This window comes from Liolophura sinensis, chromosome 6 (assembly GCF_032854445.1).
Source record: "Liolophura sinensis isolate JHLJ2023 chromosome 6, CUHK_Ljap_v2, whole genome shotgun sequence".
NCBI classification, from domain to species: Eukaryota; Metazoa; Mollusca; class Polyplacophora; order Chitonida; family Chitonidae; genus Liolophura; species Liolophura sinensis.
The window spans coordinates 6,563,407-6,576,825 of record NC_088300.1 but is presented as its reverse complement, the minus strand read 5'-3'; the positions used below and the strand labels follow the sequence as shown (position 1 = coordinate 6,576,825).

Sequence of the window (13,419 nt, the reverse complement as noted above, 5' to 3'; positions counted from 1 at the left end):
AAAGCTTTAAGAAGTGCGAAAGTTGACAGCGGAAGTCACGGCTCATACATCATCGCTCGACTTCCGGTCGAAGGAGATCAGAAGAAACATGTTTCGTCGTGCAATTCACAGTGTGTTCATCTCGTCGCGACAGATAACAACGTCTGCAACCTCAAACATGCCTATCAAGGTAATCTGGTAACGCACATTAGGCTCATGTATGTGCATGACGGTGCTGACTGTTATTGTGAGGTAGTAAGTGTACGGTAGGGCCTACACGTAATGACTTTGGTTGTCTTTGGACATTGTAGTCTGTTGCAGCAGGAGTTCTTCCAAATTTTGAACAACCAAATAAGCAAAATTCCACTCTCAATGATGATGAGAGCTTGAGTCAAACCTCAAAGGGTTTAGGATTGTACAAGTTATGTATGCCGTGAATGTTCGCTCAAGCTTGGCCTGCTTTCAACATCATACATAAAGGTGGCCTATATCTTTTATCGAGGTGTTGTGTTGATATATACTGTAATCAGTGTCTTTGGTGAAACTATCTTCTCTTTGTTTTTACTGTCCCCTATAACACAATTGGTCAAGCGTCCACTTCGGGAGAGGTAGATCCTGGGTCGAGTCACTCCTAAGACTTTAAAAGAGGAAGTAAATTCCTCCCTTTGCGTTCAGCATGGAGGGATAGTGCAACGACTGGTTGACCGGTATCAGTGTAATGGCCTTGGCGGGGCGCCTTACTTTCCTTCACTAAGGCATCTCAGTGAAGCAGCACTAGATAAAAGAGTGGTGAAGATCTGTCCTGCAACAAGGAGGCACATTACATGCACTCTAAGGATACCTTTGTTGTCATATGACTGAAAAATTGTTAAGTACGATGTTAAACTGTCAAGCACTCACTGACTCACTCTCTTTGTTTTAGGTAGGGGATAAGCTGCCCAGTGTCACCCTATTTGAGGGCTCCCCAAATGACAAGGTCAACATTGCTGAGCTCTTTGCAAGTGGTAAAGGTGTGATATTTGCTGTTCCAGGGGCATTCACACCTGGCTGTTCTAAGGTAAAAGAGATTCTTCTAGTCAATAAAACCATGGACGTACATATGGAAGGAGGAATAATTTAGGCTCTGCAAAGTGTTCAGTGTACGATACTGACACGGCAGGACTCAGGCTTTGTTTTAACAGGGGATTAACCTGTCTGTCCTTATGGCAGATGATCCCACTGACTTAGTACCCAGTCATGCATCACTTGCTCACAATAGAGACCTCCTGTACAAGCAGCCAATAATGATAGGAAAGAAGATATGATAACAGAATGTGAGACCACTTTGATTCACTTATCGCAGTAGAAGAAGTAGGCAATTTCCTTGTGAACTTTATTTTTTAAAGTAAATAACAGTATAAACAAAAACATGCTCGCAGTGAATTGAAACAAGGTGCATTGTTTCACCATGATGATAAACAAATCACATTCAGATTTCGTCTTCGTTTTTCAACAAAATTATGACCAAAGTTTTTGTCATTTTTTCTTGTTTTTAACAGTTATCCAAACTATTCGTGCATATTTATTGTACTGAATTACCGCTTGGTTACTGATCAACATGTCGTCAACATACGTTTCCCTGGTATTTCTTGTTGGGCCCGGCCCAATGCATATATGCCTTTGTATATGGACTTTTGGCATTAACCAGTAAGTTGTGCCACACTAAGCCCTCTATATACTCCCTAGTATTTTTACCCCCCAGTGGGTTCTAGTATTCTTAAAAACAGTAGGAACCTGTGTGCATATAGAGCATGTATATATGACATATTACAAGTGTGGATGGCAGTCCTGTTAGATGGCAATGGGGTTTGGCCACATTCCATTTTGTTGCACCACACGATGGTACACTGCAATTAATGCTACCTTTGCGAAATCTCCTTAACCAATGGTTTACAGGTTATATAGACAGCTAATGAATGTTCAGCAGAGGCGTGTGATCACAGCAGGTAATCCTCCTGAGTTACTTCTCCTAATCAGTGGGACTACCCATGCGCACCAATGTTAACCAGCAGTGCTTTGAGAAAAATAGGAATGTAGTGTTCATAAAAATCAAGCTTGGTAAGAAACGGCTTACATGGCCCTAAATTGCCACAGGCACGTTCAGTAAAAGTATTTCCCCGATCTTACATTTACTAGCAGTACATCATTAGTCGTATGGAAATGTGATTTTATGGAACTCAAAAATGGCCATGAAAAAGGCCCAGGTATTTCAAATAGGCAGTTTCTCAATTTTCAATCATCGCTTTAAAAAAAATTTACCCTCAAGGCCCATAACCTGTCAGCACCTGGTAAATCGCAGAAACTAATGCTAACTGGAAAGCATAATTTTATCATACTAATCCCGCTGGAATGTAGCAAAAGTTGGAAAATGTTCACGATAGCTGAATAAATATCACTGTCCCATACAAACTGTATCTTCCGATTCAGTAGCATAGTTGTGATTAAAGTGATCACTTACATGCAAAAATATGATCTTACTATATCTTCATTGTCTGCAGAATTTAGAGTTGATGCTTTTTACTTAGAGTTAGTGGGCATAATGGAATACTTTTCTTGGCAGTTCACCCTAAGCCTGGCTGGTGTACGCACGGTAGGGTGCGGTATCATACATTGAGCATCAAAGGCTGTGTGGCCACAGGAGATTTCATTCAGAGTAGAAAGGCACAGCAAGTATGTCTAGCCGACTCGCCTGGCTGACTGAGCGAGTTGTTCCTCCTTCCATATATAGCTCCATGATAGCTCCTAGTGGGTTTCGTTTTCATGGGAGTGGAAGTCTACCCCAGAATTTGGCTCATCGCTACCACTGTTATCTTTACTAAACTCTGATTTTTATTTCCTGATCTCAATCACATCACTCATGCTGGTAAGTGTGTCATACGATCTAAATAAATTACTCTCATGTATGCTTATTGCCACAAAAAATATGACAAAAAATCTCAACAGACATTAGAAAAAACAAATATAAATGTAAGTCATGACTGAAGGTAGAACGTGGACTTTTTTGTGACTGAAAGCACGCTGAACTGCCCAACTCCTATGTTGGCCAAGGCTGTGAACTGCTATGCTACTCCTCAAACTGTGGGTACATGTGCTAGCTTCACCACACAGATCTCCCATAAACTAGGGACTTGCTTAAGCCCTATGACGGCACACTTCTACACTATTAACTTACATAAGATAGTGGCAAACTGACAATGAGATGAAAGATAACAGGGGAAGATATGTGGAACAACACTGAAGGAGAACTACGGCTGATAATAATTGGAAATTGTACATAAGGTAGATGATAAACAATAGAGCAGCCTACACAGGATGTGTTGTCAGCAAAGCCTAGTTTTAGACTTTTGAGGCTGTGAAGCACAGTTTTGCAATAACTGCAGTGTTAAATTTAAGCAATATTTTCATCTCAGGTGTGTAAGCGAGAGGTGATGTAGGTGCTCAGATGTGTCAGATGTTGATGACATTCACTATTCATTGGAATGGTCATTGTTATTTCTGAACATGCCCTTCTTAGAATCTTATGAGGAAAGAGAACAACAAAAAACATGATGATAGTTGATGTTAGTCCAACATTTTCTATGGCATTGGGTTTGGCACAGTTTTGTTTCTCAAAGAATGAAAGTTCCTCCTCAATGCCATAGTGAGCTCCATTTAAGAATGTAAAGCTATGTAGGGCTATCTAACAAAATCTCGCTCCTCCAGAGCAATCTTGGTCTAGGCCAAAATATGGTACCGTAATTTCTTGAATTACAGTTTAAATAATGACCATGTACTGAGATGTATGCAGGATTGATGTACCTTGTGGTAGGGCAAAACCATTCATGATCATGGTTGTTGTCATTGCTATATTCCCAAGAATGTGGCATTACCTGCCCAAAGGTTTCATATTATACATGACGGGTGTACTTGTATCACAGTCTGGTATTTTGCCAAGTGGGAAATAATAGTTCAGCATTTATTGCTAACTTAGCCTAATTCCTCAACCTTTGTGCAACTTTCAGTGAAATTTATTTACCCTTTTCATTTTATTTTGAATACAAAACTACTCTAATTGGGTTGGCCAATTTCAGGTCTTGACAAAAAGGTATAATTTTACCGGCGTACACAGACTAATAAACACCTAGGAAACATGCAAAAAGGTTGAAGAATTACAGCACTTAGCCATAATAGATACCCTAATCCTTCAACTTTTTCACCCCCTCCCCCCCACTGTGACTAATATTTTGAAACATTCTAAGATAGAACTGTGGGGTGTAGAGAAATAATTTGCACAATTTTATGAAGCTTTCATCTTTAATGACACAAATCTTTTTTAGCATAATTTTCATAATAATTGTGTGCATAAATTCCACTGCAAACAGGGTTTTAATTGTTGAAAAGTTTGAAGATTTACAGGAGTTGATTTGAGTTGGACAATGGTATAGACTAGGACACTGTCTTCATGTGACAGGATGTTCAAAAAGGGCAAGCAGCAGGCTGCAGGCAGCTGTCTACTGCCATCACCTTAGCCGCCTATTTTGAATATTCTTACTATTTAAATCAATAGTAAATGTGACATAATTACTTTCCATTCAGCCGCCTACTTTTGAACCCTGACCTTCTTCTCCAATTCTGAATGAAAACCCTGTATGGTACCTGAAGTTGCATAATGGAAGTGAATTTTACTGTACATTTATTTTATTATTTGCAGTAAATTGCTGATAGCACTAATTGGTTGGTTGTTACCTGCAGACTCACCTACCAGGCTATGTTCAGGACTACAGTAAGCTGAAAGAGAAGGGTGTGAAGACTGTGGCATGTGTCTCTGTTAATGACCCTTTTGTCATGGCAGCATGGGGAGAAGCACAGGGAGCAGCTGGCAAGGTATGAGCTCATGAATAAAAATGGGCTTGTTTGGTGTTGCTCTAAGTGTTTATTGGTACTTTGAAAGTAGATCGGTCCTATTTTTTCTGATAAGAAGTCTCTCTAAACCAGACCGGTTTAGACCAAACCTACCAGTTTTCGGTCTGTGAATATACCTATCACATTTGTATACCAGTGAACAGTGATGTAATCAGTGTTAGCCAATGAACGCTCCGCCCGAGAAAAACAGCCTTCACGGAATACTACAAATTTTCATTGGTTGAAGTGGGGGTATATCTTCATAAATATTCATCATCAAGCAAGAACTGGCAAAAGTAAGATGTCGAACGAAGAAGTACTCAGGTTCGTTTTCCACTGCTCTTTAATATGCTTGCAAATATCCCCCCTCTCGTTTGCAGGTTTCTTCTTTCCGGTTAGCCTTTTCTAATTTATTTAATCTCGTGCAACATGGCATATAGACATAGCCCTCTCCTTTTACCATAACGACGTCCGGGAAGACGAAGTGGAAAGAGCTCCTTAGAAGTCTTAATTACTTTCCATCATCAAATCACGCCTTAGGGCTGTCACAACACGATTATTCACTGTGGATACTAGCTGTGTTAAACATATTCCACAGTAAACCTTGAAATCCACATAATCTTTCTATTTCTTTGGCGTGGCCATCGAGCTATAGGTGTCTGCACATGTCAACTGTCATTTACTGTTTACGACTTCCAGCCAGGAGATAGTAGAGTCGTTTCCATTGGTTGGCTGGGATTATGTTAAATAGCTATGTTTACGTCACCGTATGCAAGATGTGTAGACTTTACAGCAGAGGTTGAGTAGACTTACGGCTACGGTCCTATGCTAAAAGAGAGTAGCTGATAAGGTGGGTTTAGCCCAGCAAGGAATTTTGGGACATTGTTTCCTTGTGTTACTTCATAATATCACATGTCCTCTTGCCGAGCCCTTCACATTCCTCTCCCTGTTATCAGTTGTGGAGAAATCAATGTAAGGATTTATACTTAATAACTTTGTACTCTGGGTAAAACCATATAAACTAAAACATTAAAAATTAAAGTTAATGATATGGCACACTGGCGACAGTGTCAGTTCACAATGCTTGTCACGCTCGACTAATGAAACGTATATTTATCAAGTACAGGGATTAGCGCTTAATTATATCTGTTTTCCACAGCCAGAAATTAGCAAACACAGTGTGTAAGCTGGGCTGAAATGGGGTTTTGTGATTGAGCAAATGAGTTTTTACAAACTAATTTGTTGCTGAAGGTATGTTCAGTTCTGGTTTTACATGTCTGCTTTTAATTGTTAAACAGATCCGAATGCTTGCTGATACACAAGGAGAATTCACCAAGGTACGTTTGTGAGGATATTTGGTAATAGACTTGGGTTAACCTTCTGGGGTGGTATCCCTTGGGGACGGATCATATGACTTATGTACAGAATGCAATGCAAGTTCTCTCCTCTATGTGCATGTGACTTTAGAAGCCTAATACTTGTCACACGTTGCTGTAGAGAAACTTCTACCACTCTCATGACTAAAGTATGATGTTTTGTGAGAGAGGCTTTTTTAGTCCCTCTTAATACATCAGTGAAACTTTGCTAGAGTTGTAGCATGATTTAAATAATTCCTTAGACCTGTTTACCAAGAATTATGCAGCTGGGGGTATGGCTCCGCATACTTTAAATCATATCCCATTCCTTTCATGTATTAGGGGATTCCTTTGATAATAATTTGATGCTTGATATGGGATAATCATCATTATCGTGAATAGGGATTACACTTTCTGAATGTAGCACGGATTCTAGGTCTGAAAATTGACCACTGTGGGTTTCGAACCAGCGTCCTCAGAGTGAGGCACCAAATCGAAATCCCTATTAACCATAATACTGTTACTTAATCCACTTTCTAAACATGACATCTAAACCTTTCTGAAGGGATAATCATGTTGGGTAATATAAAAGATAACACTATAAAACTGTTCTACTGGACAATGTATATGATTTACTGATGTTGCGGCGACAACCTATCGCCTTCAACAGGGTAAGGTGTTATATTTATACTGAAGTAACATACAAAAACAAAGTGAACAAACGAGTATGTACAAGTCTCATGGTGAACACATTTCATGTTCACGGTTGAAGTATACAGTGGGTGTATATCCTTGGATAAAATATTTACGTTATACCCATGAAAACCGTGACCTGAATTACATATATGTTGGAAAACAGCAGAATCATAGCCGCTAGATGCCGTTTTTTTGGTGTTGTTTAACACGGTTACTTAGTGGCTGCTGTGTTTCACCAATATAGTACTCCCTGAGTGTGTTTTCACCACATTTTATTTCATACACCACACCACTTGTCTTTGATGGGCTTGTCCTTAGGTCGAACAAGAGATGTTCTCAGTTTCTGATATGGTTTTAAGGCTGTTTGTATAGAATGTTGCGCGAAAATTCTTCTGATTTCTTTCCGATAAACCTTGTACATAGGGTAGAGTTATAGTACTAGTAGTACTTGTTGTTTGTATGTCTGTTGGTGTCTTGGGGAGATTAGTTTTCAGGGCATTGCAAATGGCCAAGTTTTGATAGCCACAAGCTTTCAGTGTTTTTTATATGTGGGTGTTCTCAACCTGTAAAGCAGGTTAAACTTGTTTAAAATTGTATAGACCCATCGTATACTTCAACCGTGAACATGAAGTGTGTTCACGCTGAAACTTGTACATACTTGTTTGTTCACTTTGTTTGTGTATGTAACTTCAGTATAAATAGGAATTCTTTTTGTTTAACACCTTACCCTGTTGAAGGCGATAGGTTGTCGCCGCAACATCAGTAAATAATATACATTGTCCAGTAGAACAGTTTTATAGTGTTATCTTTTATAGTATACTAACCTGGATGTCCGAAAATCTACATTTCTACATGTTAGGTAATATTTCAGAATGGTTGAAATTATTTTAATAGTGCATAGGTCATTTTGATTTTGCCCAATATGACCCTGGCATTATACCCTCTGACCGGACCCCCTTTATTTGAGAGGCATTTGCTTCGTCAGAGCTTATCATAAAATGCTGGGTCACTCTCATAAGGTCAGGTGTCATGGGTACCTACATCATACCATAAGCTATTTAGAGAATGGGTTTGGTAGTTTTCATTAGTGACTGAATCGCTAATGCTGGACTCCAGGTTTAGTAATAATCCTCATTAAGCTCCAGACTTTTCTACTTTAGCTTAGTTACGCTGCTGTAGAGATGAGGAGGCTAATCCGTGGAGAGTATGAAGATGCAAAGGATATGTTCATCGTGGCGTTCGCCTGTCACGATTCAGTGGTTCTCGTCTTATTAAATTCCAATTTGATCTCGAGTCTTTTGTGAAAATCCGAGAAGGGCACTATACCTAATTCAAAAATTACACTAGCTCATGGGAAGGAGATGGCAAACGTGCACAAACTCCTCAACGTTTCCGCATGTAACAGAGAAATTTCAGTGCAATTTGGGAACCATTTTCATTTGAGTTTGGAGACGAAAATATACATCGGTTGGCTTGGCCAAATTTAGGGCTTTGCAAGAAGTATAATTTTATCGGTGTACACAGAATAATGAACACAGGATATGGTTAAATAAACATCTTACAAACATGCAAAAAGGTGCAAGAATTTCAGTATTATTGTAGCCCTGTTCTTGCACATATTTGTTACTGTGGCTTGTTGATTCCCACAATCCACTGGCTCGTGTTTGCTTCTGTGGTTTGATAATCTCTTGATAATCCTGCCAGCTTTACCCTGTCACAAATGAATATACCCTTTTTCCCATTTATTTTTAGGCTGTTGACATGGAGCTAGACCTGTCAGCTGTGTTAGGAACCAAGCGCTCTCAAAGGTAGGACAAGTTTTGAAGACTCACATCTCAGTCTGATGTGTAGTCCAGTGGCATCCACTGCTAAAAGCACTCAATATAAAGGCTAAGATAAGTATGTGCACATATGCACCTTGAAAATCAACGTACCGTACCTTCTCAATAATTACAGACACTGGCTAATTGAGACACATTGAAAGTAAGCGGGTAGATCAGAGAAGTCTCCTGCAAAGCGCTCACCGCTGGTGACATTGCCATGCCAGCTGGCCCAGCTTGAGTATAGGCCTACCCTGGCTTAGAAACCAGCCTTTCCGGACAGTATACGCACTTGTTTAAAAAAAGAAAGATTAAAATATTGTTACCAGGACATCAGTCTCGTAAAAATATCCGATGTTTGAAGTCAATGGTTGTGTGGCATTATTTATAGGGAAGCATTCAACACCCCACCACATTAGGCATTATATCTGCAGGATTGTCTGGAATCTACAGACCGCTTGTCTTCCTCCCCACTCGTGTATGGGGTCCATACAAGAATGGAACATGGATGATCGCAGTTTGATCATTGAAATAATAATGTTGCATTGCACATGTGGATAAAACACCCATGACGACAGCATACACGTGTCGATTTGAAGGCAGACTTTCTATTCATTACAGACCAGGAGTTTACTATGGCAGGAACATGACAGATCTGACAGCGGAGTCTCAATCAGGAGGAGTGGGGGGGGGGTGTTGGCTGTACTCTTTTTAGATTAATTTTTGAAAGATAATTTGCAACATATTACCACAGGCATTTCAAGAAAAAGTTAATAATACATGTGTATACCATACAAATGTCTTCAAAACCTACTGATATACGTACCAGGCGACCTTAAGAGAATATTGACCTATGAGGAGTACGTTTTGCTGTGAATGACATCGATAATTTCACAGAAAACATACAATCAGTGTTCGCCCAGAAAACAAAGTTCAAGTGGTTTGATCCAACTGAAAAGATGACAGGCCTGATTTCCCAGTTCCCCGACAAGAATAATTAATTTAATCACTTTAAAGAAGTTCAGTAATTATGCAACAAGGCTTACTGTAAATCTTCAACCACTAAAGCACTTTTCCAGTTGAATTTATGCTAACGTAAGTGGGAAGGTCTGCCAGCAACCTGCGGATGGTCGTGGGTTTCCCGCAGTCTCTGCCCGGTTTCCTCCCACAATAATGCTGGCCGTCGTTGTATAAGTGAAATATTCTTGAGTAAACCAATCAAATAAATAAAGAAATAAATTTATGCAAACAGTTAGTTTGAAAAAGACACTAAGAATGATTCACTTGTGTTTAAAGATGCGTCAAAACTGTAAATTATTATTGTTGAAGAATTAGGGTATGTCATCATTGAATTTGAAGGTCTAAATGTGAAAGTGAAAGTTAAAAATGTTTTGAGTGCAGTGTAAAATACTAATCAAATTAATGAAGGAAATAAAGGAATGTTAATCACCCTTGTTACAGATACTCTTTAGTGGTGAATGACGGTGTGGTAACAGCAGTGAACCAGGAGCCTGATGGGAAGGGACTGACTTGTAGCTTGTCTTCTGAGCTACTCAAAAACCTATAGTGTCTCCCCCATCCGTCCAGCGCCTTAGATCCATAGCATTCTCAGCAGTCTCGGAAATTCCTTTCAAACTCTGATCTTAGTTATGAAAGAGTCAGAAGTCTCCAGGTCAGTCCAAATTTGGATTATGTACAGGTTGGCTTAAAGCTCCTCTTTCTTATTGGTGCAGTTGTTAGTGGCCATAATTTGTAGTCTGCATACTTCTTATCTGCACAAAAACAAATATTTTTGGGCCAGGAAATTGCCTGAAAAAAAGTTGACCAAAATAAATAGTTGAAAATGGGGTTACAAGTGCTAGATCACAGTACCCAAAGTCCTGAACTGGTTGATTTCAGGATTTCTTTGTCTGTGTTAAAATTCGTTTGAAATCATGCTATTTGTTTGTTTTCTTGAGATGCCATATTTAGTGCTGAATGCAAAAGGGGCATTTCCTGAATGGAAATATTTGGACCTATTCATGTGTGTACTGCATTTTATACAGTATATTATACATTACACATGTTGTTTTTTCTGTGTATAAGGGGTTTGTAAAACAGAGTGATATTAATAAAAAGTTCTCAGTGAAAGTTTCCATGTTGTGGCAACTTCCTATTTTATTACCTGAATCTATTAACTTTGATACAAGCAAATAACTTCACCATTCATGATTAGTGATCAGCAGAATAGCAGGTCAAGATTCTTGTTACAAGCATGTATAATTGAGATGTCTTTGCTGCAGGATAAAACAAATCAAATCTGTTACCTTAAAACATTGCAACAGTTACACACAGGTCAGCTAGCTATGTTCATTTTGTGCGAGTGTGCGACAACTGAGATTTTACTCTACCTTGAGCACAGTTTAAGTAAAAAAATAAAAGAACAAAAACTGAGCTCAATCCTATAGCATTGGCATAAATCCCACGACCCATTCTGCATGTGTGTATTCAAGGATGACACAAAATGGCTATATAGATTTTCCTAGAACATTTGAGGTTTTTGTTGAATCTTCACTTTGAACATAAACTGGTTGAAATTAATTCCCACACCTCCACTGCTCTGGAGACCTTGATGATGATAACCTGACAGCCCAGGTATGGCCATTAAAACCGTCCTGCAGGATGTTTGTTGGGTATGGTAGAAAGTTCATCAGTTACAAATACATTCAAACGGAAGTGGTTTACTTCTGGCATTCTGGTTTCATCCACCTATAAAAACTAAATACATGTAATTAAAATATTCTTGAAACAGTTAACGCCACCGGAATAAAGGTTTAATGCATTTAAATTAGCAGTCATAGTAGTTGCTTTGGATTTCTCACAGTGGGGGAAAAAATGCAAGTACTGTTTGGGCTGTTTACTGAGTATAGTGTTGTCCTGTGTCTGGCATACCATACCAGTGAGGCAGCAAACCAGGACGCAACAAAATTGGGTTCTCTGGGCCAATACAAAGGGAAGTAAGTCATACTACTCCTCAAACTACCTGCTTGAATAACAATGCCAGCTATAATTATTTGCAAGATTGCAAGAGTTGCAAGATTTATTTCCCTTTGTACACTGTCCGGAAGAAAAGAACTGGCGATTCCTTGTCATTTGATTGAGTGGAGTTTAATGCGTCAATATTTCACAGAAATTACGGCAGGTTTATAGCTGAAGGAAACTAGACAGAAGCTATAGAAAACTACATCCTTTCCCCAAGTATACCTAGAAAAGCTTGACTTCAAGAAATGGGGCCTTGCTCGCTCAGATGGTTAAAACGCTAGCTCACTGTGGTCCATTGAGGCTGTGCGGTCGAATCCAACGCCTGCCGAGTTAGCTGCGACCCATACCTGTCAGAGGTTGGTGGTTCACTTCGGGCATTCAGCTAACAACAGTAATGCAAGTATAAAATTCTTGTATACTATGTGAAACAATCAACCGTGAAGCCGTCACTGAGCCACTGAGAGATGAAGTCCAACACTCAACCTTACTCCATCAAGGGAGGGATGACATTGGGTTTCAGTGAAATAAGCAAATGAGGGCCCTGTTCAAAATGTTAATTCTTTGGTGTGATTCAACACTTCTTCTGTGTATAAAGCAGATCAACAGTCTAACCCTTTTTGTCTGAGAAGTTGACATTTGGATTGTAAAATCAAATGAACCCCATGTCAAATTCTATTAGCAGACATACGTTTTAGGCTTAATTCAAGAGGTCTGTCAACATGTGAAATATTCTTGTGCATAACAGTAATTACTGAAAACAGAACCTTGTAACTATGATGTCGATTACTGGTTGAGAGGTTCAAAGACAAGTAATCACATGACGTGGACACCCAAAAGTCCGGCTAGAATGTATGGGAACAAAGTAAGAATGAACAACTCAAACAGCCACTGATGCATTTAAAATTTCAGTTAAATGTTATTGACGGTACCTTACATAGCTATATTCTGATTGTGTAAAACTTTACAATATGAATACATTGTTCTGATGCTTATTACCTCTTGGCTATATACAGTACATTCTGGTAAGGGGAGTTAACTCCCTTCTGCATATTGTTCAACACTAAAGAAAAATGGCCGAGGATGAATGAAATTTCTGGATGACACTTGTTTACCCTCATCCAGTGAAGGAAAGCCTTGGACATTAGACCTCCGGCCATTCTTACTGCAGCTAGTGCCACAGTGATAGATAACCAATTGGGAAAATGTTGGAGACAGTTTCATACAGGCAAACTCTCATACTCCTTAACTACAGCACGAGTCACTCTCTACATTCACTTTACATCACTGCCACCACTAGACATGCTTGACCTTTGTGGGCTTATATCAGCCTAGCCTCCTCACTAAGGTCATCCTGCGGACCTATAATCAGCATTCGTCAATAAAATTATTTCAGGTGGCTGTTAGAATCATGTTGTACAATCTTTTTAAAAAGAGAATGCATGTTTATGGCAAGAGCATTTGTGCACCATCACTGTAACCGCACTGACCTCGGCGTTGTTCAAGATTTCTGTACAAAATTTGCTTGTGGTGGCAGTGATGTAACCGAATGTCAGAGCGATGCATGCGCTGTAAGGAGTATGGCAAGAAAGTGAAAGTAACCAACACTGTAGTATTAGGAATTGTCATAA

General features: G+C 39.3%; 1 protein-coding gene across 1 annotated transcript; it reads left to right on the top strand.

Moving 5' to 3' along the window:
- Positions 1–67: 67 nt before the first annotated feature.
- LOC135467672 (peroxiredoxin-5, mitochondrial-like) lies at positions 68–11,572 on the top strand. The gene is made up of 6 exons (XM_064745471.1): positions 68–169; positions 902–1,036; positions 4,750–4,881; positions 6,198–6,236; positions 8,703–8,758; positions 10,232–11,572. Exons 1-6 carry the CDS (start codon positions 89–91, stop codon positions 10,335–10,337), a joined length of 549 nt encoding a protein of 182 aa, XP_064601541.1. The 5' UTR covers positions 68–88; the 3' UTR covers positions 10,338–11,572.
- Positions 11,573–13,419: the final 1,847 nt, after the last annotated feature.